At 44.1% G+C, this 25,881-nt stretch overlaps 1 protein-coding gene across 3 annotated transcripts in view; it reads right to left on the bottom strand.

Annotated features, from left to right (window-relative positions):
- PAX7 (paired box 7) overlaps positions 1–25,881 on the bottom strand; it is a 246,288-nt gene that overhangs the window by 20,333 nt on the left and 200,074 nt on the right. For all 3 annotated transcript variants that reach the window (XM_085609035.1, XM_085609037.1, XM_085609036.1), the window contains exon 8: positions 4,818–5,061. In XM_085609035.1, the coding sequence (XP_085465161.1) occupies positions 4,818–5,061 (244 nt within the window). The remainder of the gene's footprint in view (positions 1–4,817; positions 5,062–25,881) is intronic.

Genomic DNA, 25,881 nt, shown 5'->3' with positions numbered 1-25,881 from the left:
TACAGCAATAAGCAACTGAAAAATAACCAATCAACTTATGCAAAGGGCCTCCCACTGCGCAGGAACACGTCGCCATGGTATTGATAACTTTAGAGGCGTTTGAGCTAGAACATTTTTTATTAAATCAGCAGATTATGCAGCAGATGATTGATTGTGTTGCACATTTATAATTATGAGGAAAATGCTGCACACGCAGATTCAAATAATTCCAGTGACCTTGCTAGAGGTTTGTATTCTAAACCAACCCAAACATTTAAAAAGGAAGAACTAATGAATTTGTCGTGAATAGTTAGTGTTGTTTGGGCATGTAAGACCTTTGTAGCTCAGGAAACAGAGTTGAATGAAAATGTTGTTGGCCAACTTGGCCACCACTATATGGATAAAAAATCCTCACGTGGCTAAGATATCAGTAGTGGAATTAGAAGACCTGGGAGCAGATTCCCCAAGGCTTTGCTCTAGCACAAAGGCACCCAAAGTGATGCAAAATGGTGCAAAGTCTTGGAAGGGAATTTACTTTTGAACACAAAGGGTATTTTGTGTTGTAAATGTACACTTTTCTCGGTGCAAATAGGGGTTTGTGCAGCTGTGAAGCAGTTTGCATCAAAGTGGATTCCATGAGTTTAATTTGGGCAGGTCAGCCAAAGCACCCATAGTTTTTGGTGCAAAGCTCAGTCTATTAAGTGTGGCAAACCAGGCAGTGCGTCAAGCAATAACACCTCCTTGAAGCAGGCGCTAACTTGGAGAAATGATTTAATTTCTCCAAACATTCTGCTCATTGCATGTGTGCTGCACTTCCCAGAACACATTCAGTGTGTGGAATGTTTTATAAAGTGTCTAGGCACATGATTCGGGTTGCTCTCCGCTTGGTCCTTATTGTCTTGCAGCTTATAGATTCTGGCCCCATTTCCAAGGACGTACCCCCACTACCCCGCCGCCCCACCACCCCGTCTACTCCTCCATGGATGAATGTTTCGAAAATCTTTGGGACTGATTTCGATCCTAGTGCAGGAATACAATCAGGAACAATCATATTTTGTTCTCGTTTGTACCACTGTGCCCACGAGATAGTGAACATTAATTGTGCTGCCTCAGTTGGATTTAACAACGTTATCTATAGATTAATTCGAGCACAAACTTATCGAAAATTGGTATAAAACAGACCCAAAATCTCTTTGCGATTGGTAGCCCTTATTTCCTTAAACAAAGGCTAAATTTGAAGCAAAAACTTGGTGCGACCCTGGCACGAATGCTAACTGCACCAGGAAGTTTTATTGCCTGATTTAAAGCTAACTTCTAAACTGAACCCTAAAATGTCTACAGTTGCAAGAGATGTTTTTATTGTTATAGGCAAGTGATTAGCTATGCATGATGACATCTTTTCATAAAGTTAAATCCAAAGTAAATCCAAAGTAAATTCCGTAAAGCATTGTACATATTCTTTTAGATACTGTTATTGCTACCCAATTGAAATTGGTTCTGATTTTACTGAGTTCAGAAGACTGAAAGGCTAAGACGACATTGACAGAACTCGAACCTGCGACCTGCACACAAATCTCAGAAGCAATCACTGAGTTGTCTTGATAGCGTATATGTATACAGCTTAAAAAGCGGAGGTGATGCTTCCATTGTACATGTATGCAATGTCCCAGGAGCGCGGTGGCATTGCTTTTCTTCAACTGAAATAACCAAATACTACATGGGTTTATTTATTTGTAGTAAAGAGAACTGTGCCACTGTGGAGGACCTATTGCGGTTGCAAATTTGTAGCGTCGCTTTAAAAACGGAAATCCGGAGTTCTTGGTGTCCCACCAGGCACATATTCATTTTTTTCTCTTAAAATTCAGGCCATGTTAATTGGTATTTGTATATCACATGTTTAACTTTTGTATGTTCTCATATTCCTACCAAACTCTAAGCTTAATTTCCATTGGTTCTGGAATTTCTTTTTGGCTGGAGTCATGGTGGTATAAAGTTACTATGCTAGGCCAGTAAAGATCTGTCTGTCCAACGCATTGTTTAATAACGGTCTGTATTGGATAATGGGTAGAGTTCAATGTACGCAATCCGGTCAAGGATATTTGCATAGTACTGTGTATTTAGGTGCATGTGTCGTATGACTTAACTGTTTATTTCAGCACCAAATATCTACCAAGGTGGCACTTCGAGAGTGCTACAGGGGGGTATTCTGGACTCTGTCAGATTAAAGACCACCAGAAGTGCACCTTCTTTCATCCACAGGTGGTACTTTTTTATGTCTGATGGTGGGCTGTGTACTCAGGATCATGGCAATTTTCTTACTCAGAGGCACAGTATATTTACTATACCGATGGTGTTTGGTCAACCACAAAGGGTTGAGAGCAATACAGTATACAATAGCAAGGCCCTTCCGATCACCTACAGTGTGTGGTAAGAATGTGATAATAAATTGCTAAGATCTCTTTAGAAGGATGCCTACGTGTAGTACTGAGACCTTCCACTGGATGGCCAACCCTGTGAACCCCACATTTCCTCCAAGGATCCAATTCCAACACCCTGCGTGATTAAACAAGGAGCAGTTTTCAAGATGTTTGTCTTATAGCCCAAGACAGACCTTCCCCACCTTGCTCAAGAGGAAGCCCCTAAATATGCACTCTTAAGTGACTGAGAAGCTGACATACAAATTAAAACTCATGACCCCTGATCACCTCTTCTGAATAGTATCAGTGCTGAGCCCTTGCAGCCAGTAGTTGATAAAACAAGGGACTGTGAACCCGAGAAGATATGGCGATTGGAACTCGGATCTACTGTTGCATGCTTGACATTTCCTTATAACTAGGATAAGTTCTGCCTGTTCTCTGGTCTGTCTGGCCTGCCTGCCTCTGAATAGCTTCTACATGGACCAGAAGCTTTCCTCAGCATGAGGAGATCCACAGCTATCAGCCTTGGACTTGCCTACAAGACCCAAACCAGAGGCTGTCATGCCAGTCTATGGGAGGACCAATGGAGCCATGGCAGAGGAGCAGAGCCAGTGAACCAAGATGACGATGTCAAAGTGCAAGAGAGAAGCTGAAAGTAGTGACTGCTTGCAGAACATACTTCCATGTACCAAGAAGAGATCTTTCACTCACCAGGGCCGTTTGACTGCACCCCCCATCTTCCCGCTAATGTTAAACTTAATCCTGAAACCCCTATCTGGTGTTCTTTGAGCACATCAGAAGGCACTTATCTCCACTGGCCAAAATGTTGAGGTCTTTCAATTGTTAATTCGTGTACGAATCCAGATAATGAACTTATGTTGTCTCCTAGAACAATGCAAGTACTGCATCTCTGCACCTGGAGCCCAAAGCTTTACCAGAGAGGAGCCACAAGTCAGTAGGAATCCGGAGATGCAGCCCTTCGACCATCTTCCACTTCTCTGGCGTTACCATAGCAGCATAGTACATGTCACCCCAGAACCAAGTAAAACACCATACACTATTTGCTCAGACTGGCCAAAATTTGAACTTGAGGACCTTGTAACCCAGGCGCATAAGAAAGATAGGACTACTGCCAGTCCATTTTGAGATACTGAGCTTTTTGTCCACATGGTAGCCCAATAAGAATACTGCGAGCCAAGGGAGGCTCCGCAGCACTGACAGCCACATAAAATATTTAACTACAATGTCCTGAAATACTTGTTTATCAAATAAACTTTTTTTATTTTAATTTATTTGAACAATGTTGCATTTTGGTCCATGCAGAAGCAAAGCTCATTGACCTCCTGTGGAATCTCCTCATGACTACAAAGTATTTTTGTGCTAACTGGTCTGGCAGTGCAGGAGACAGTGTATTACCCAGTAGTACGCTTTGTTCGTTAACTGCCTTTATGTTTGTAATGAAAGCAGTGACCTCTCAAAAATTGGAACAAGAAAGCTTTGATTGCAACCAGAAAGCTTTGATTGCAACCAGAAAGGTTCTGCACAATCACAAAGCCTGTTCATCATGAAAAACGGGCCGACTAAATGTACAGAGTGCTGCCGCCATTTTATTTCACGTATTTATAAGTTATTTGATTACATCTACGGAACTGATTTCACTATTAATTCTCGTATTAATTGATCAATATATTTAATAAAATATTAACTTGGATACTACAGAGCACCCCATATGACACTTCTGTTATTTGTAAGCGCTATAAATGATGTCATTAACCAAATTGTTGTACTCGGTTTATTTACCTGCAGAAAGATGGAAGTCTTCTTTTTTAGGACTCGAGCTAATAACCTCTGGCTCTGTTTTCTCAGCAACGAGGGCTGAGCTCACAGTGCCATCCCATCTGCTTCCTATTAAGTGTACATTAAAGAATGCCAATTTTAAAGACATAGCTCTGACTAGATATTGACCTATAAATGTTGTATTATATTTCATCTGAAACCAACATCCACATTACATCCTATGTGTAATCCCTGACTAACTGACCACAGTCACCAATGGAGAATCAAGAAACTGCGGGAGTCTTGGCTAACCTCTGCACGTAATACTGATCGGCATCTTAGGACTGAAGGGGCGCCAAATATAGTTTAGTTTCTGATACTGCCCACGGTTCCCTGAAAAGTCCAGGGCCAGGACTACAAAGACTGATAGTCCTTTCACCAGCAGAGTCTCTAAGAAGAGAAGTCAGATTTCCTTTGGTGGTAGATGTGCTGCATGCTCATCTGTGGACAGTGTCCACTTCCTTTGGTAGAGCTACTGGCCTCAGCGGACTCAGGCTAGTGACTCTCTTAGCAGTCACAGACAAGACTCCTTATGTTTCAATGCTCAAGGTTCTAAGTCCCATAAGTACACAGGCAGGTACTTACTTTGCCCATACTGTCCATACTGGTAGCTGGCCACTGGGTCCACACTGTAGCCGGTAGTGCTGTACGTCGGCGGGCAATACGACTGTGAGGTGGAGAGACTATCAACAGACTTGATGGAGTCGCTCCGCTGGCTGCAGCTTGCTGAAATGGAGTTGGAAGTTTCCAGACCACCATGCAGAGGAGAAATTGAAAAATCCTGTGATTGGGACTGCACTCCGCTGGGGTTACTGAGGATGCTCATCACCTGTGAAACAGAAGGCCATCGCATTAGTACAGGCATGTAGAAACAGGGGAAAAAGTGTGATATGGCACGTTAGCTCAGGGCGGGAGCAATACAGCAAACAAAATATCCTCTTATTTCACATCTACAAACATATTCAAAAAGCCAATGAGAACTCCGGGTTAACTGTTGAATCCCTGAAACTAAAGGTAGAAAACCTCAGAATCTATTGCCATCTGGGCTTCGGCAAAGGCACAGGAAAGAGCTACATAAATCTTCAATCACCTCCAATGAAATAGCATATAGGCCTAGGATTCACTGTGTGTATGCCATACAAATTACAACAAATGAGAGTCAGGAATCAAATGGCTTTTCACAAGAAATTAGAGCAGGATCAGAGAAGCTGCCGACAAATACCTTAACAAAGGTGAAATCAGGATTCAATGTCCTATCCTTAGAATTTTCGGCATAATGGATTGTCCGCTCTCCTGTAGGTCACTGAATATTGCAGTATAAAGGATCTCAGAATTGAATGTCATTCACCTGAATTTACGGCAGTAGGTATCTGGAGATTTACCATCACATCACTGGAGGTTACAGCAGAATTGACAGTGGTTGATCAACAGTGGCCATTGTGCCTGATTTAGAGTTTGGTGAGGTCAGGACATCCTGCAAAAAATGCAGATGTCCAATTCGCCCTTTTTAGAGTGCACTGACATCAGTACACTCTAAACAGGTCAGACAGGACAACCATTGGTTTTTGCCAGATGTTCCGCATCAGCTTAACTTTAAACCCACCCCATAATATCCTATCGCTGTTAACAAGCACAGAAGGTAGTGATGAATCCGCTGTCATCACACTGATTTAGAGCAGGGGGACCCATGATCCACTATCACACCACCGGAGAGTGGGAATGAGGAGATTCTATAAATTTCACTAGGATTTGGATCAGAAGGGCGTTCAAGATCTTCTGTCATACTGTCACTGGAAATGAAGCAAAGAAACACACAATCTCATTCCGATAAACTAAAGCATATCAGGATCCAGCAACCACTGGCATGACATTAGAAACTGCAGCATGCGGGCACCAGGACCTGTTGACACTTAGCATGACAAAGTCATTTTGGACCCCTGGGATCTTTGTGAAGTTATCTCTGGATCCAAAATATACCCTTGGCTAGTCTTCACTATCTCTGGAAACAGTGAGACGCTTAAGGATGCTTGATAGACATATCAAGCAAGAAACCATCTGAGAAAGTTAATAACTACATCCCAGAAAAATAAATGGAGAACACAAGATGTCTCTACGGCAACATCTTACTGGCTATAGAGTAAAGACAGTGGCACAATTTCTTAACATACGCGCCAACAGTGGGGGAAGTAAAAAAAACACTGTTGACCAGTGAGTATGTGATCTGCTCTCCCAGTATGGGTCCATCCGTCTGGACTACATCCATAGAATTCCTGCGTTCCAAAGACACCAGAAAGCAGGAAATTACAGCAAATATTTGGAGTTAATTCTTAAAAGTCAATTTGCACCCTTTGTCCATATTTATTTTCGCTGCCCAATAACGTCTAAAGCCCATGAGAGGGCATTGGGCAGCTGACCCAACCGAGTAAAAACATTTAAATGTCAAGGTAAATGAAGGGTGTCTGCAGAGTTCAGGCCCCGGCCCACTGAAAAGCCCCACTGGCCTTTTGACACCCACTATTCATTAAAGGAGCAGATTTTTTTCAGTTCTTTACATTTACTTTAACCTTATTGACATCAATTAAAGTGGCAAATTGAAAATAGTTTGAGCCCGTCAAGTGATGAATTTGTGCTTTATCCACTGCCAGAAGCCTGTGGAGCTATTGTGCAAAACATTCTTTCACCAGAAGGACACCGGCTGAATATTGCAGAGGTCCCTTCTTAAGACCAGAGTTTGACTCAAAGCTCTCTGAATACTGCGCAAACTCACAGCCAAAGACAGCAAGGGACAATCATGAAAGCAGTCTTGTTATCAGTGTGACAGCCTTTAGACAAACTATATTTCTGTGTGTCAGAAAACCCAATATTTGTATTCCAACAAAAACTGGTGCAATAGTGCGATTCACCAACAGGCTCCAGGTCAGTGTGCCTATTGCAGGATTCTTCAAAAGCTCCCTTGGGAAAAAGCACCTTGAAGGAAACTGCATACATCGTCACTTTACTCAAGGCATCTTACCCTGCTTCTTCCCCACCCTTTTTTTATAGTAGTTCAAAGCATGCCAGATCCACTTTTATATTGAGGCGCCTTAGAGCATCTTTTAAAGCCGAGCTCCTGATTTTGAATAAAAATGTAATCTCCCACCATGTTTTATGGCATTTTCATATGTAATTGAGAGACAGCTATAGATATGCATATGTATTGTACGATTAATTAAAATCATTACAAAATGTATTTCATCAGTAAACATAAACGCAACACATATTGCACACGATGGGAGGGGTAAAAGAGAAAAGTGCTATTGTTTTATTAAAACATCACTAGATAACACACTAAAAAACATACGTTCAAATTGCACCTTGCATTTTTTTTAAAGTTGCTAAAAAAGTATTGTCACCCGTGACGTTTGACGATTGAGAGAAGTATTAATCAATACTTGTTTTGTTTGACTAGTGGATTGACTTGGAAGTACTGTAACGCTGTGTAATAAATACATAATTTTCTTTTGTAGACTGCAGTTTCGTGTGATTTGTGTTTGGCAGGGGCCCTGCGACCCTGCCAGGTGTAAATGATGAACTTTTCTCTGTTGCATCGTTATATTTTTACCTGTTACCCAGGTTGAGTGTGTATGCTGGACACCATAGCATAGCGTTCACTATACCCATTCCTATTGTAATGCAGGCCACAACATTCTCCATTATTCTATATTTATCTCCAGCTCAAGCTGTTTAACAGCACTCATTTTCCATCCTCAGTTTCTAGCATTTGGCATTGCTCTTCATCCAGTCTTGTCTCAATGCTTCTTACAGTGGTCTTCATCCATCACCCCAATCCAGTATTATGTACTAACGGATAAGCCTAGCACTGGTGCATGCTGAAGACAAAATGGCCTCTCCCCCCTCAATTAACCACATGCACGGTTGGATGCAACTAGGACTGCTGATGGCACCCATCCCTTCACTTGCACGAGAGGTGTAGCTAATTTCAGTTAAAGTTTACGTTCAAAGAGCCTCCATAGACTCAGTCTGACACACGCATCATGGGTGCAGGTGGTTATGGTCAAAGCACAAGGGTATCCTTACACTTAAGCAAACACGTGAATGCCAGGTCATAGTCAGCACTGGAAAATGTTGCAGTCCTAAGTGTTTCCTTCCACCCAATCAAACCACGGCCAGCAGGAGACAGATCGCACTGGTGCACGCTTACGCCCAAAGGCTTAACTTCCACTCAGGAGCACATGGAAATCCAAAGGCATTTGTCACCTCAAACAAGACACGCACAAGAGAACCCGGCTAATTCCTCGGAGAGAAGAGTTTCATTCCAGCGCAGTTTAACACATATGCCACAAGGCGTGGGTACTGGTGGTGAAAAGCGGACGCCCAATCAGTTTCATTCCACCCTCTCTATGAAAAACCTCCACTGCTTCAACCAGGCTTCAAGAAAGCCAAAGGCTGGACATAGCCACCCACTGAGTGTTACTATATGCAGAGTTCTTACGCTTGTCTTGCGCCCCTCATCTTCTGATGATGCAAGACTGTTTTTAGCGAATTCCATGGTGTAAAGTTTGGTGTGTACATCCTTACAGCCTGACTGCGAGTGTACTCACAGTCACCGCATGCTCTGACCCTGCAGAGGCAGCCATTGAGCTACAGCCTGCAGAGTTGGGCCACAGTAGAGTACATCTGACAGCAGTGCATAGTCACCTTACCGCTGGACCTTGGATTGCTTCTCCGCCATCCCCATCTTTGGTAACAGTGGTCAATGGACTTGAACTGAGGGGGTTCAGTCGCTGCAAGTTCATTCGGAAACAGGTTAAAGTAATTTAAGCAAATGTTTGAACTTTCGGAAGTTTGCAGCGGATGCTGTAATCCCCCCTGAAGATTGGAAGGCAGCCCTCCCCCTCCACGCCGCTCACTTCCCTATGACCTTGCCTTGCTGTAATTTATTACTTCTTGGTACATTACCATCACTAATGCAAAATCAATAGCAACTCTACATCTGCAAAGTTTTATCTGACGGGAAATCGGCAGCCTGTCAATCACTGAGATTGGCAGGCCCTGACGGCCGGGGTAGTGCCGTGCCCCCATCTTCCTCCTGCTGCACCACATCAGTCACAGGTTCCACAGGGGTGGGCACCCCGGGGTGGTCAACGGGAGGCTGAAGGGTGATCACCCATGCCCTGAGGACCCGCGTTGCCAGCCAAGAGCCCAGTGTGTCGGTCCAATGACAGTGCGTTATGGGTCCCAGGTGAAAGCGCAGGCCCGAAGCCCCCCTCGCCCATACCGTACTCCTCCACCACCCCTTGCAACAACCTCGCTCCCCCTCGGGACGTTTCATCACTCTGCCGTACTTTAAAAGAAGGGGTGGAATGAAAGTAATTAATTCCCTCCGTTGCTGAGCCGCCCCCGGGGCTCTGTGGCCATGGCGTCTGCAGCGGGAAATGTGCAGCTTTTATGATAAACCACCGAGTCTTTGGGAAGTCGACTGCAATTACTTGCCCCCAATCTCGACCATCGCTGCCTCCCCTCGGTGGATTCTTTTAGGGGTGGGGAGGGGTGGAGGACAGGGGGCGATGGTCAATGTCGGGAGTCAATTCCTCGCCCCTTGCACGGAAGCGCGCGGGTCTAAGGGTGCCGCGAGAGAAGGCACGCGATGTTTCTAGCCCATCGCCAAGATGGCGGGAAAAGGAAGTTCTCCACATCGGTTGAGGAGAGAACTGGGTCAAGCTGCAGGTAGATTGGAAGTGCTGACCAGGGTCTGCGCCTCGTTCACATACCGGTCTAACTTTCTAAAACATACTGTGCGCGGCTTCCGTTAGTGGCACAGAACGCACAGCTTTAGGGGCTAAAACGTGGAATGCACACACAAGCACGCCCATATGTGTATATATGTGTTCTCGTGATAAAACCAGCCCTGGAAATGTAAAAATACAAGTGCAAGTACTCCCTACCAGAGTTCCTGCTCGTTTCCGAGAAGTGCCGGTATTCTCCAATTAAAAGTATTACGTCTCTCTTGAAAAGTGCAGGTACTCTCCCTCTTAAAATAAAAAAAGTGCTGGTACTCAGTACCAGCTCATTTAAAGCACTGGATAAAACCACAAGCCTAAATAGTTAACAAACGTCTACAGAAGGCAGAGATGACGTTATACAAATACAAGACAGCACTATGTAGTACTTATTCCTGTATTATAAACAATGTTTTTTTCTGTTTTCCACACTTCATGTGGGTGAAGAATATCCCTTATCTATGAAGATGGCCACGTTTCCGTGAATGATCTATCTCTCCCACCCTTGCTATACCTTTGTAGACATATCTATCTATCTATCTATCTATCTATCTATCTATCTATCTATCTATCTATCTATCTATCTATCTATCTATCCACACACACACACACACACACAAACACATTTATGGCAAGAATCACTCCCCAGCAACAATGCACTCACTTGCAGAGAGGTCTGTCTTCATGCTGCCAAATTATTTGTGTATGCACATTAAATGTAGTTATCTATGACTGTAGCATAATACCACCACTATAATTAAGTTTATATTGACAGTTTACAAAAACAGATTCAAAATTCACGTTTTGCCTTTAACTTTGGAACTTCAATACAAAAAACCCCCACGAAATTCAGAATAGTCTCCTGGAATACACATAAGCTGAACATTGGTAAATGATTTCATAATGCACAATGCCTTCTTAGGGTCAAGTTCTGATAACTTGTTTTTACGTGGGCCAGCACAACTTGCTCAAACTGTCGTCATCAGATCCCAATCCATTTTGATACTGGCATAAAATCTTTTTAGGACATGTGCATACCACATAAATTATGAAAACTGATCCAGCCGTGCTCTAGGAAATACTCTTAAGCACACTTGATATTTATATAAAATTATGGGTTGCACAAATGAAACAAACTCCTATTCAGTTACTGTTCCTACAAGGTGTACCCATTAATTACTGTAGCCCCTACAAACACCAGTTCATTACCTATGAGGTCTTAGAAATGAGCCTAAAGAAATGTACATGCTCACCACTATATTTGCCCTGAAAAAAACAGATTGACTAAAAAATACCACAAAGCATCATTAAGTCTGCTTAAAAAAAACCCACTATACATGAAAACCAGACTGGAAAAGGTACACATATATAACGTTTGCTCATACTTAGTAACCTTGGTTCCTATTGAAAACTTGTCTCTTTTTCACTGAAAAAGGCGATGAACACCAGACCACCACAAAAGGGCATATAAGGAGTGCTGTTGCCTAACAGCAATTTATCAATACAATTTCTAAACTTACTGGACTTCAAATCAATATAAACCTGACAGCCGTAATTAGGAATCAATAAACTTATTAAATGAATATCAAAAACATACAACGCTTGATTACAAAATGCTTTAGTTGAAATGGAAAGCAACATTACCCCATAGAGGTGAATGAAGCTTGTTTTACCATTCCTTGCCCTGTGATGGTCCCTGCGGATAAAGTGGGCTAAGCTTTGTTTTCCGTTTTTCTTCACTTTCTTTAGACGCAAGGCATTGTACAATAGTATGAAAACTCTGGTGGCACCAGAAAAAGCCGATTGGCTTTCCTTGTGACTCCCAACAACCTGGAAAACTAGATAGAGCAAACCAGTCAAGCGCTTAGATGCACCCTTCAGTCTAAAGCACTACACAGATTCAAAAATGAATCACACAAGGCCCATGAACAGTTTCATTGTTTTACCAGTCTCTTGCCCACAAAAAGACATTTTTCGCAGTGGAGCGGAGTCACGACCTGAGTGTGGACAGGTTTTATTTTTTTTAGCACTATTCTCTGGAAAACCAGTCGTTTACATGAAAGGGATTCTGAAATACGAGGTGCTTGTAACACAGAAGAGCTAACTACGAGGAGAAACATTTTACAACTCCAATGAGAATAAAGCTGTTGGAAAAATTTTAGTGGGTGAATTTATAGTGCAAAGACACAAAAAGAGCTGGTGACGATTCTAGTCGAGGTGTTGCAGACGGCGGGAACTGCCACACTACTTGGGCTCGGTGTTCCTCATCTAGCATCCCTCCAATCAGAACCCCGCCCCTATGCGTCCTTCTCTACTCCAGGTTCTAATCCCCCTTCCCTCTGCTTTCTCTTTAACTTTATGTTCCCTCGCTTTTCTTCTCTCCGGGGCTCCTCTTTCTCTTTGTAAACCCCTTCTCTCAAGGTCCCTTCCAGTGGATATCTCCCCCCTGGTCCCTTCTCACGTACTCACATTTATATATTCTATTGAATCTATTCCCAGAAAGCTTCTCTTGGTTCGCCGTCTAACCCAGGCTCCACCACCCCTCGATCTGCTCCCGCCCCCTCCACTTGCTCCTCCCACCTCCCTGGTGTGGAATCAAACTTGTATTTTCCAATTCCCTCAAAGCTGCTCTGCGCTGCCTACCTCTCGCACCCCCAGGGGTGCTGGTAATAGACTGCCAGTGCCCACTTATTGCTTTCAAACAAGATTTCAGAAGCTCCTTTGAGGCCCCTCCCGCTGCAGCCCAGGCCTGGGGGGCGGGGTGCTAATACATATGAGAGGGACTTGCACTACAAAGCTCTCGGAGCTCGATCCGCGCCCGGGGCGGCCCTGCCTGCCCACAGATAGCCTCAATCCGCCTCTCACCGGATCAAGGGACGGAGGCATCAGTTAAGGCTTGGCTTAGGACTGCTGTAAGAGACACCGGCGGTAGGGGGCGGTGGACGGTCCCATTGACACCGGCGAAGGGGGTGGGAGTGGTGGGGGTGGTAAGGAGTGTGGAGCGGTCCAAGAGACTGCCAGCGACGTGCCAGGGAAAATGGTCCCACCCTCCCAGATAGGTAATAAAAAGGCCATATTTGGAGCGCGGTGCGCCCCTCAATCTCTGGGCCCTGGTGCAATGAAAGGTGCACTATTTGGGCACCAGTGTGGGGAGATGGAGTTCCTGCGAGTCTGCCAACACCAGTGGCAAAGGGCCCAGGACCCTCCCGGTCAGGACAGTCAGTAGGAGGATGGTGACGGCCCAGGGTACCATAAACACTTGTGAAGTAGAAGGCGTCTAGTAGCCTGCTGTACCTCCCATGGTGAAAAAAGCTTGTTGTTATGTTATCTTAGCAACATTTATAAAGCGCACATCTGCTATGGGGGTGGCCCTCTGGCGCTGTGGGCTGACCGGGGCGCATGTTTAAGCAAGGCTGTTTCTGGCTGGCAGCGTATTGTCCTGTCTTATGTGCTCAGACTGTTACAGTACTGCTGGGTGTGATGTGGGATGAACTCCAGTGTTGTGTGATTTGGTCAATGAGGGCTGTGTTTGTAGGGCTGTTCACAAACTCCTAAGGTGTGGTGGAGGACCAGTAGCACAGAAGGTGGTTGTGTCTTGGTCAGCTTGAAGTATATTATTTTTTTCAAGTGTGTCGTTTTGTGTTTGTGGGTGAGCAATAAGCTGGAAAGCTAATCCGCTTGGGTTCTGTTAGAATGGTTGTTGTCATTTACTTGTGAGTCATGTTAGATTGTGCAACATATACGTTATAGGCAGTGTGTATTGTAGGATGTATTGCAGACTGCTTTAAATTTGTTCTGAGTCTAGAGTTGCTTCTACTGTTTGTTCGCTTACCGGTTAGGTGAAATTTTGTTGGGTGGTCTGAGGGTCGTATTCACTTTCAGTCTGTGTTTAGTGATGTTTGTTGTCATTTGCATAGTTTAGGTGCTCTATACGTCGCACAGGTCTCTGATGTTGATGTATTTAGTGTGCTCTGTATGAAGGTTGCCGGGGGCATTTGGTTGTGCATGCTGTGTGTGTCTTGTATTTTCAGAGTGTGTTGTAGGGTGTTAGATGGCCTTTTTTTCTTTGGGGGTGTTGGAGAAGAGCTCATTTCGAATTGCTGTAGGAGGGTGTGGGTTGGTGCACATTTTGTGTTTTTTTAATGAGATTGGTGGTTAGACATATGATCATTAAGGTGTTCTATTGTGTTTTTAGCATTGTGTCCTAAGGCAAAGGTCACTGCTATGTTGTAGTCGTTAAGATTCTCTCTTTATGTTGAGTGGAGCTGGTGCAGCACATTGACATTTGATTGGTCGTCGGTGCTGTACTTGATGTGTAGGGGTGTGGGCTGGTGTGTCTAGATCATTCTGTTGCGCTGAGTTTAGCGGCTGTTGGGAATTTATTGGTAGTAGTTCTTGCAGATTTTGTGGTCATGGAATAGAAGATTCGGGGCTGAATATTTTGCCTTTTGATTAGTGTTGTCTTTCCAAGGTCTTCTGTTTGTTTTTAGCGCTATTGAAAAGGGGACCATCCCATCTGTCTTGAGTGTATGGCACTCTCTAGGAATAAAATGTGGTGATTAAACTGCCTATGTTTACTGCTGGGGAGCGGTGTATTGATAAGCACTCCAGACCTAAGGCTTGTGGAGCAGGGCAGGTTGACTGGCAATGATTCAGCTGTGTAGTTCTGCGGGGAGTCGATCTGCCCAGAGCATTAAGATGCTCCTTCACTGCTGCTGTACTTTTAAAGGGAAAATACCAACACTTGTCAGCAGAGCTACTGTACCTTTAATCACACTCTAACAATACTTCTCATTCTCAGTGGCAAACTTGATATCAGAGAGTACTAACACTGCATTTTGTGGCTACCATACTTTACATCAGAGGACCAACACTGCTCACCAAGGATGCCATTCCTTAAATAAGACAGTGCCAACATTTGTCACCAGGGCTGCTATACTTTAAATCATCCAAGAGTACCAACCATTCCCACCAGGGCTGCTATATTTTAAATCAGAGAGTGCTAGCACTTCTCACCAGGGCTGCTATACTTAAAATCAGAGAGCACCAACAGTTCTCATCAGAGCTGTAATACTTTAAATCAGGCAGTACCAACACTTATCACCGGGCTGCTATACTTCAAATCAGAGTACCAAATCTTCTCACCAGGACAGCTATACTTTAAATCAGATTGTACCAGTCCTGCTCAGCAGTGCTGCCATACTTCAAAGTAGACAGTACCAACTCTTGTCACCAGGGCTGATATACCTCAAATCAGAGAAAGCCAACACTTCTCTTTGGGGCTGCTGCACTTTAAATCAGAGAGCATCAACACTTCACAGCATGGTTGCTATACTTTAAATCAGAGAGCGGCAACACTTCTCTGTGGGGTTGATATACTTTAAATCAGAGTGCGCCAACGCTGTCAGTGGGGGTGCTACACTTCACAGGGGGGGGTGGTACGCTTTAAATCAGACAGTACCATCATTTCGCAGTGGGGCTGCTAGGCTTAAAAGCAGACTGTATCAAGAATTTTAAGCAGGGCTGCAATACTTCAAATCTTAGAATAACAACATTTCCCAGCAGGGCGGCTTCACTTCTCACAGTAACAGAGTCCACCCTCTGCGGCTTTACTATTGAGAAGAGGGTGCAGGCAGACAGCAGGATGACTGTATATTGTGATGGCTTCTTTTAATACAACTGGCCGTTTTGTGCTATGCCAGGGTTCCATTATTCGGTATTGGAGGGAGAGGTGCAGCTGGTTTAGTGCCTTTCAAGTCCTCCAAGAGGCTGGAAGAGCTTGGCAAAGTCAGTCATGTTATGCTCACCAAAGAACCAGCTTTTAAGAGGCCCTGCCCAGAAACATTACAGCCTCTACACTAGTCCTTCAGCCTAACAGAAACTGGTCTGGCATAGCACTGGCTCTGCCCAGCCCAACCCGCGTCCAGAGCGACGCGCCTGTTGTGAAGTTCCTGTTCCGTCAAACGGAATACCTAACGGTAGCCCGGAGGGCCTCTGTTAACGCGCAGATAGTGACTGCAGATGGGATGAGGGGCGGCGTCAGAAGTGAGATCTACAGAAGTCTACAAGTTATGCCCGTTTAAAACAACAATTTGCATAGATTTAATTGCAGCATTTTCACGCTGCAGTAGGGGCGTTTGTAATGAATGTCTGCGCAGCGGCTAGGCAGGCGGGTGCTCGTCACTCGTGAACTCGCCCTCCGTTGTCTAATGGGAGACAGACAGCCGGTGACAGAAATAATTTGTCAGCAGAGTGGGTGTCAGATGCGCAATCCGCGGCACCCATTTAGCGCGGGAAGCCTGCAGGTCTCGTGCTCCCTCCTGGGCTTCGATGCGCGCGCGCGCCATTGTGAGAGACCAGCTTTTCCAAGCGGGGCGGGGGGCGAGCAGTGCACTGACTGCGCCCCATTAATTGAAGCAGATTAGGACATAGATTGGCTGTGACAGGCACCGGGCAGGAGGAAAGAGGGGACCGGAAACAACCATTAGCGGCCCGACAAACAAGCTGTCACATCTCACATAGGTTAACTCCAAGCACTTACTATCATTTCACGACGGCTATTAACCCGTTTTCTCCCATTTCTCTATTAATTTAATATTTACTCTGCTTCTCGCACCCGCTCCTATAGCTGCTGTGTGCGCATGTGTGGCTGTCTGGTCAAGGATGACATCTTAAACCAGAACTAGGGCTGTGGTTTCACTGTTAACGCCTGAAGTACAGGCTTAAAAGTCGCAGCATACCAAGTGCGGTTTGCTAAACTGTCAGGTCTTGTCGAAGGCGCGCACATTATATTGGCCCACTCAGCAAGCACTTTCAAGATGGAATCTGGACAAGTCGAAACCAGCTGGTTTGATATTGAGAGACTAAAGGACTCATAAAAAGCAACTTAGTCCACGTCCTTTCCCCCCACGCTTCTACTTGCTTCTTAGGGTATTCCAAGTTTGCTGCCGCCTTCTGTGGCCTCGTGGCAGCAGTGGCTGGGAGTGTGCTGCGATGCAAAGTTACAACATTTCAACCCTGCTTTACGATGCTTGGAGAAATTGTAACTTTCCACAACATTTTCCAGATCTGGACTTAAAATAGTCAATTATTGCATTCCACTTTTCTGAGGTCAATAATACCTATCTATAATTATATTGCATCCAGTAAATGCCCTACTGCTGGTAAGGTAAGTATATTATTATTTTTACATCCACATAATTTACCTAACACCGTTCACTATATTCACCTATTATATTCACCTTTCTCTGTAGTAGTATGAAAATGCTTTGGATGTGATATTATTGTCATACATTATAATGCTTGCTATATATAGGGGTATACCTAGCAAATAAGCCTCTGGGACAATTTTGTGACAGGCAGAGCTTTCTCCAAACATTCAAGGACTTGAGTTTGAATAGTAGTATATTAGCCTTTGCAGCATCTGCAAAGGCTCTGCTGTCCTCAGAACACAACCGAAGACAGGGCCAGGGCCGGCTCTAGGGCGGTGTGATCGGTGCCACCGCACCGGGCGCTGACTTGGGGTGGGGGTGCCATGTTCATCTTTCAAAAGCACCTGATGCCGAATACATTGACCCAGCAAATTCCAGACATCAATAAAAATGACAACTCCGGTGATGTGCTTCCTGGAGAAAGACCGGAGCTTTGTCTAGTAAAATCATCATAGTGCAGAGGGTTAATGTGCCTGCTGCATGTAAATTGCAAGGAAAATATTAGAGCTATATATTTTTTGCCCAGTCTTTCGTTGTCCTAATTTTAATAAAAGCATTCATTTGGAGAGAAAGCAATTCTTATTATTAAAGAAACCCCCTAAGAATGGTGTTACATTTTAAATTCTGAATTTGTGCTTTTCCAGTCCAAGGACTCTTAAACTATACTGCCTACCAGTAAGGATGACCTGTGACTCCTACTCCTTGTAGGCCTCTGTCTTACGTAACCCTTCCTATATACAGATTTGCACAGTGATGATTGTCTCTGTGCAATGCGTGTGTGATGTAAAGTGCTCTGATATCTTAAAATGGTATGAGTGGTGCTATAAAACTAAATGAATCTAAGAGACAGTGGTTATAGAGACTGAGGGGCATTGTCAAATGGTGGTAGTGAGCGAATCCGTGGTGAAGGTGGTGATTGGGGGGGGGGCGCCAACAAACATTGTCGCACAGGACGCCACCAGTGCTAAAGCCAGCCATGGACAGGGCTACACCCTCCAGATTGCTCTGAAGCACCTTCCAGGCCATTTGTAACACATTCCATAGATCGCCCCGAGTGTAAACACCAAATCACTCGCTAGCACACTTTCTCTCCCAATGCTCCTTTGCTTGTGCTAGAAACTGCTACCTAACTCACCCTCTGGATCATTCTGAACACATCGGAAAATTCCTAACCTATGCTCTGGATTACTCCAAACACACATTGCAGACTGATCCTTATCAAATGTTCTAGATTGCACTTAACACATACTTTTCAAATGGTTACTAATACACCCTGGAGATTTTCCAAACCAAACACTGTAGATCACGACCCAAGACACTCTAAATTGCTCTGATTAATTTGCTCCAGATTGCTTTTTAATACAGTTTCTCGAATTCTCTGATCATTTGCTCTGGATAGTTCCACTGTGATCACAGCACACTAGATCACTCCCTAACACATATTGCAGATCACTTCCTATTGCATGACTCAATCAATCCCACACACATGCTCAAGATCACTCTCTAAAACTCACTTAGCATTGCTCCCTACCATATTCTAGATTATCTCTAACACTTTCAACTGTCCATTCAGCCCTCACTCAGACTCCAATAGGCTTAGGTCAAGCTGGTCTGATACGAAGAAGGAACATGGTCACTTTGAAGTCCACCCTTCTCTATATTTGATAGCAAACTGAGGACAAATTTATCTGAACGAGCGCTCAGGAGGACGGAAGATTGCTCAAACAAGTCCTCGCTCTGGAGCATCAGAAGTATTCTGCCTTTGAACCTAAGGCTGAGCTCTGGAGCATCAGAAGTATTCTGCCTTTGAACCTAAGGCTGAGAGAAAAATTGACTCAACTGGAATCTGATTGTTGAATTTTCCAATCCTTTACTTTTCACAAATGTCAATTTATAGCCAACCACAGATATTCTCACTGAACTTATGTTCCCCTTTTTTCATTGGGAATCACCTTCTTACTGCAGGAATACCTGCAGGGATTGCTTTCTTTAAGACTTTTCTTCTGCGGGCTTCTCCAGAAACCATACTTCTTCTGCATGGATGGAAACAGGCTTTTCTAAGGAGCTCCAAGAAAAGCTCTTTGTGATGGCAGTCAGAGATTACCCAAAGTGGTCCCAAAAACTGGCAAGTCAAAAATCTTCCAGAAGGCGGGAGTTATAGAAACCTTAGGACACGAGTTATAGTTACTTGAGATAACTCTAACTATAAGTGGTGAATTTGAGTGGTTTTCAGATTATAAAACAGAACATTTCACCTAACAATAATGTCACTTTAACCTTTATTTTTTTAGTGAATTTCTAGTGTTCTTTTAACGCAAAGTAATATTTAATTACCATACGTTAATCCAACACCCACCATGCTCAGCCTCAGGCCATGCGCAGTGGGTGGTTGGCTGCAGGCCTGGCCGCAGCTGCCAACTCCCCGCATGCAGCCAACCCCATGCTCCGCAGGGCATTTGGTCGTGCATGGTGGGGGGAGGTTGGTCACAGGGCATGGCATGGCCTGGCCTGTTGCCAATCTCCCGCATGCAACCACCCCCACACTGTGATTGACTGGCGGCTTGGCCGCAAGGCTTGATCTGCAACCAGGTCCTGTTGCCAACCCCAGGCAGGGTTAGTCCTGGTGATCCCAGGGCCTTTTTTTTTCTTTAAAGAGGAGGGGGACTGCGTGGACACCCTCCCTCAACCCATAATGACACTAGGGACCCCAAACCCCAAGCCATATATATTTTAAAGGGGAGAGGGCCACATAATTAAAACATACGCAAGAAGGGCATGCAGCCTCCTTCCCGGACGATTTTGGCTACAGGGACGCCACCCTCCCCAGTCCTGGCATATTCTTTGGGTTGAGGAGGGCACATGGTCCCCTCCCCGGGCCAATTTCGGTCCCCAGGATCCCATCCTCTGTGCCCAGCACTATATTTACAAGGGAGGGGAGCACGCAGCCCCTCTTCCCATCCCCCAGCCAACAAAGGGTGGGTGCCCTGGTGCTCATCCAGGACACCCACCACACTATGGTTGGGGGCTGCAGGGGGAGTCCCACGGCCCCAGCCGCCTTTCTACATCTAGCGGCAGCCAGCACTGCTCTCGCCCACAGGAAGCAGTTAAAAATGCTGCTCCTTGTGGGCGGGAGCAATCTTTTTATCTGTTGGTGTTTGCTCCCACTTGGTTGGAGTTTTAAAATCGCTCCCGCCAAGCGACAGCAAACACAGGTTTCCCTGCCTGCACCAGTGCAGGCAGGGAAACCGCATTGTCCTGGGGGGGGGCACCCCAGGACATAGCATATGAGCCGGCCCTAGGAGATGGGGTCCACAGGGTCATTAAAGGCTCAGGGAAGGGGCTGCATGCTCCCCTTTACCTTGCGGCTGGGCCCCGGTGGATGGGTCTGCAGGCCGAAATCGGCCTGGGGAGGGGTTCAAGTGCACCCACTATCCCCAAATTATAAATATTTGTTTCCCTCGGGACCTGTTTGAAAAAAACATGGGAGGGAAACTGCATTTGTTAATTGTTTTTTATTTTGCAGTCGATTCGTAGCAAAAAAATAATAATAATAAAATGTTTTTGTGCCCAGGCAGGTGCCCCTCTGGGACTCCACCACCAGACCTAGGGTTCAGGGTATTCCTACCCTACTCTCACATGTCCTAAGGTGGCTGCCACCACTTTCTGGTGAAGGTGGTGGCAGCCAATCAGATCTCACTTTGAGATCTGTCAGAATCTCCAGAGCCACAGAGTCCCTATATATACAAAGTTTGTTTTTCATTAATTACTCAAAAACTACTGGATGGATTTACATCAAAACACAAAAAAGCACTCTTTCTGTCCTAAATATCGCTTTCTGCTCAATCTGATGTAAACCCCTTCAGATGTTTAGGCTGTAGCTGTGTCTAAAGTTCCTATGGAAAAATAAATGGGGAAAATGCATTTTGGGACCCCCTTTTTTCTTAGTCCCTGCTTGATGGATCACCCTGAAATTTTCCATGTGCTAACTAGACAAAAAAAGAGCATTTCTTTGGAAAGAGTTGAGGAGAATCGTCAAAGGGCGCCAAAGTTATTAGCAACACAAAAAATGCTTTTCCTATTGAAAAACAATCCTAGCTATAATTACTCAGTGGCAACTTTATTTCTTTATTTCTTCTTTCTATACAAACCATACTTAAACATAAAAATTAAATAGTTAAAAGTTACGGTTATACCATAAATGTATCATTTATCTACCACCTTTACATTATTATAACTAGCGTTCCACCATACACACTGTTTTTAACTTGCATACCATACAAGAATAACTATAACCTGCCACTCTACCATGCACTGCTTATACCCTTTCATATTACATCACTTATACCATCTGAAATTATAGCATTTATAACAATGCGTATGACATCTCAAATCCCATCATTTCTGAGAACAAAGAGCATGGTAGAGTGGTGAGTTATAGTTATTGTGTGGTTAACGAGCTGGAGTGGGGTACAGTGGAGTGGCGAAGTGTAGAGTCAAGTATAGTGTCATAAATTGGGGTGGAGTCTCGCAGAGTACAGAGAGTGCTGTTTCATAAAGTGTTGGAAAGTCTTGTAGAGTGGAGTTGAGTGTTGTACAGTGGAGTGTCCTGGTATAGAATGGATTACAGAGTTGTACAGGCGAGTGTATAGGGATAGGTTGGAGAAGAGTCTCGTAGAGTGGCATAGACTGTTGTACAGTTTTGTAGATTAGAGGTGCACTGAGTGGAGGAGAATACTGCAGAATGGAGCGGTGTAGAGCTGAGTGTCAAACAGTGGCGCAGCTTGGGGTAAAGTATTGTATAGAGGAGCAGAGTGAAGTGGAGTCGTGTTGGATAGAGTGGAGTTAATTGTCATAGAGTGGAGTGTTATGTTGGAGAGTAGAGTGGAATGGAGTAGAGTGGACTGGCAGAGTATACAGAGGAGTAAAGTGTCAATGAGTCGAGAGGAGTGTTGAATCGTACAGTGGAGAGGTCTGGCATGTTGTACAGTTTTGGGAAGTGTCGTAGAGTACAGTGGAGTGCCACAGAGTGGACTGCAGTGTTACAGAGTGCGGTAGAGAGGAGTAGAGTGTGATACAGTGTTGTCGGTGGAGTGGAGCAAAGGCAATTGGCATAGAGTAGCTTAGAATGGGTAGTGTACAGTGGAGTATTATTGTACAGTAGATTAGAGTGGAGTAGTGTGTCAAAGTCAAGTGCAGTAAAGTGGGGTGGAGTGGCATAGAGGGAATTGCGTAGAGTATCATACAGAGTCACTCACTAGAGTAATTTAGACTGGCATTGACAGGAATTAATTGTTGTACAGTTTAGTGCTATAGAGTGGAGTACAGTGTGGGAGAGTGGAGGGGCGTAGACTAGTTCAGTTGAGTACAGTGTTGTTGAGCGGAGTACAGTGGCATAGTGTGCAGTGGAGTTGGGCAGAGTGGAGGGACGTACACTGCTATAGAGTGGAGTGGCAAAGGGTGGATTAGTGTACAGAGGAGTGGCGTACACAGAAGTTTGGTAGAGTGGAGTGGCGTACAGTGGAGTAGCATTCAGTACAATAGCGTACACTGGAGTGAAGTACAGTGGAGTAGAGTGGAGTTGCATAGATGGTGTCTATTTTACCACCAATGGAAACCACATCTTACTTTCAAACCGGAAACATTTGTAAGATTATTTTCTATTCCAAACACTCAAAAGCTCCTGTAAGAGCCACCCTATATTATGTATAATATTTAATATTGTGAAATATATATATTTTTAATTTTATTGGTACCGCGGTACTTCCTAGCAACTACTGTGGAACTACTGCAGAAGTCAGTGCATTTCTCTTTAAAGAAATACACATTACACATATACAATGACCTACCACTACTACCTTATATAGGCTTTCTGCAGCCTATTTATACTACAATTCTGAACTCCTCATCTTTATTTTTCACAATACTTTACATCACACAGTAAAATCTGTGTTACAAATACAAGAGGGCTTCCTTTCCACTGTGGATTATCCCCCTGTAGCCATTCATATATTATGACGTCATCGTTACGTACAGTGGTACTACAGCGACAACAGATATCACTACATTTTATTACCTTATAACTTTACAACCACTAAACCATTTTAGTGGTCATATAAAAAAGGATCATCTACATAGTATACTCTGCATCCCAGTGAAATTTCACTAAAATCTGTGCTGCTGTTTTGAGACCCTCTTTATTTCTTTGCACCCCCTTGGCGAAAAACAACAAAACTTTCCATCATTTACCAATGTACAATCAGGATTAATTCTGGAAAGTTTAGTGGAGATTCGTAAAATGGGTGTAAAGTTATTATGGGGCAAAAATCAGAGGAATGTCTATCTCTGGTGACCCCAATTATAATATATTAATATATATACACACACACACAAAGAAAACAGTAAGTCACAAAGAAATGTAATATCCAAGAAAAAAGTAACTCACACAGATGAGTGCACCAAAGAACAAAAATATATTTCCACTACAACGTTTCAGCTTCTGCCTTCCTTTGGTAATACAAGATTGTTTGCTCGGTTGCTGCATATTACACATATATATATATATAGAGAGAGAGAAAGAGAGAGAGAGACAGAGAGAGAGAGAGAGAGAGCATGAGAACGAGAGAGGAAACATAAGTAGAACAGGTCCCTGCTTGGTTTAGCCCATTCACAATACAACAATGACACAACCCTTAAGAACAGCCCTCTTTGGAGCTAACAAAGAAATGAAGCAGGAGAAGGGGCTAGGTCTGGCTCCACCAACTCTAGTTAATCTTCTCTCCCACAGGAGGAGAACCAGCCTTGGGCTTTGGAGGACAGCTTAATTATCAATGATCCAGAGGGTTATCAATGAAAAATGTCTGCAGGGCACTATTATCAAACTTCAAAGGATTACGAAATTCTATGCCTGGAAGGTAAGAAAGATATCTGTGCCATTTGGCACCAGCCCTAGAAGCTGTGGATAAGCTAATCTTCAAAATGTGTCTCTCTCACCTCACAACTTCTCAGAGAGACCCTTCAAGATGACAAAGAAGAGAATCCAGAGTTTTTTGATAACATACTTGGAGAGTCTTCCCGCATATACACATGCACAAATGGGTGCATGGGCACACGAGCACACACACATACGCACTCGACTAAAGACAGGCTTAAAGTTCTACATGAAAACTATATATATTTTTACATAAAAAATTAGAATAGGCCATTGGTTCAGATTCACCCCTTTGAAGGATAGTATTCTTTCCTCTGATGGTCATGTAGAAACTAATGGAATTCAGTTATGTTTAGTAAATTGCAGTGCCACCAGACAGGTCAAAAGACCCTGAGACTTTGCAAGGGTAACAAAGAAATAACATAAATGAGGGATTAAAACAGAGGCTGGAAAACCCTAAATGTGGGCACAGAACATACACCTGCGTGCGCACACACACACATGGTTTCACCTTATCGCAAGGTCAGATTTCGTACCTAAGGCATAATCTACATAAGTACAAGGCTCTGGAATGCTCCTTAAGATATGCTACCCCAATCTCAGCATATCCTTTTAATCGTTCTACAACATAAGCTCTGTGTATCACCTAACAACAGACTCTTCCTAGTTCCTTAGCACAGGCTCTACACGGCTCTCTGCTCTGGACTGTCCTCCTACCAGACATGTCACCTCATTTGTAATACATCTTGCAGATCCATAGAGAGAAGCCGTCAGGGTCTATGCAGTAGCTTCATTCTTGTGCATGTTTGCCAGCCTGTAATGGTTATTGACTAATATACAGAACACACTCTGTAATAGCACACACATGAACGCCTGTCTATCCAGGCAACTGTTCTCTCTTCGTGGCTGCCTTGCTAGGCCTGATTTTGCAGGGTTAGCCTAGTGCTTTGTAAGTCAAGATCAATGGTCCAAGGGAGTAGCCAGAAAATTAAAATACCTCCACTTCAAACCTAAGAGTGCTTCCTAAAACACAGGACTATTTCTAAAATACCATACAGTTTGCTTGAAACAAATTCTCTGGATAGTTGTAATATGGTACAAACGTTTCCTAACAATAACACCTGATCATTCCCCAACATACTTTCCAGAACACTTATGATAACTTCATATCAAGATTTCAGGATAACTTCCTAGCACTCGAAAATCTACAGTACAGCCCTAAAGAAATGTGTGCATGGGATCGCTCCGTAAAACCTATTTCTGATTACTCCAACCACACAATCCAGAACACTGACCACACCCTTTGGCAGTAGCATTACAGCCCCTATTGCTCACTAACATACACTCAGAGCACACATTCCTGATTGCTTCTAGCACGCATTATACTTCACTCCTTGTAACACACTCCGGATCGCTTTATGTCATACCCTTAAAATAGTTCCCAATCGTACACAAAGGATCACCTACCACACACTCCCTAGCACATACTATAGAGCGCTTCATAACACAGACTCCAGAATTCTTGTTGGTACAAACTCCATCTGGCTCACACTCGGACTCACTCCCTATCAAACATTCTTGATCACTCCCTATCAGGCACTAGAGGTCGCGCCCTGTAATGCGGTCTGGGTGGCTCCTGCCATGCACTCTGATCGCTCCCTATCATACACTGTGGATTGCTTCATAATCATACACTATGGGTTGATCCCTATCATACAATCCCAGGCGCT

Source organism: Triturus cristatus, chromosome 1_2 (genome assembly GCF_964204655.1).
Source record: "Triturus cristatus chromosome 1_2, aTriCri1.1, whole genome shotgun sequence".
In the NCBI taxonomy this organism is placed as follows: Eukaryota; Metazoa; Chordata; class Amphibia; order Caudata; family Salamandridae; genus Triturus; species Triturus cristatus.
The sequence above is the reverse complement of the archived record's forward strand: the minus strand, read 5'-3'. Positions and strand labels throughout refer to the sequence as shown.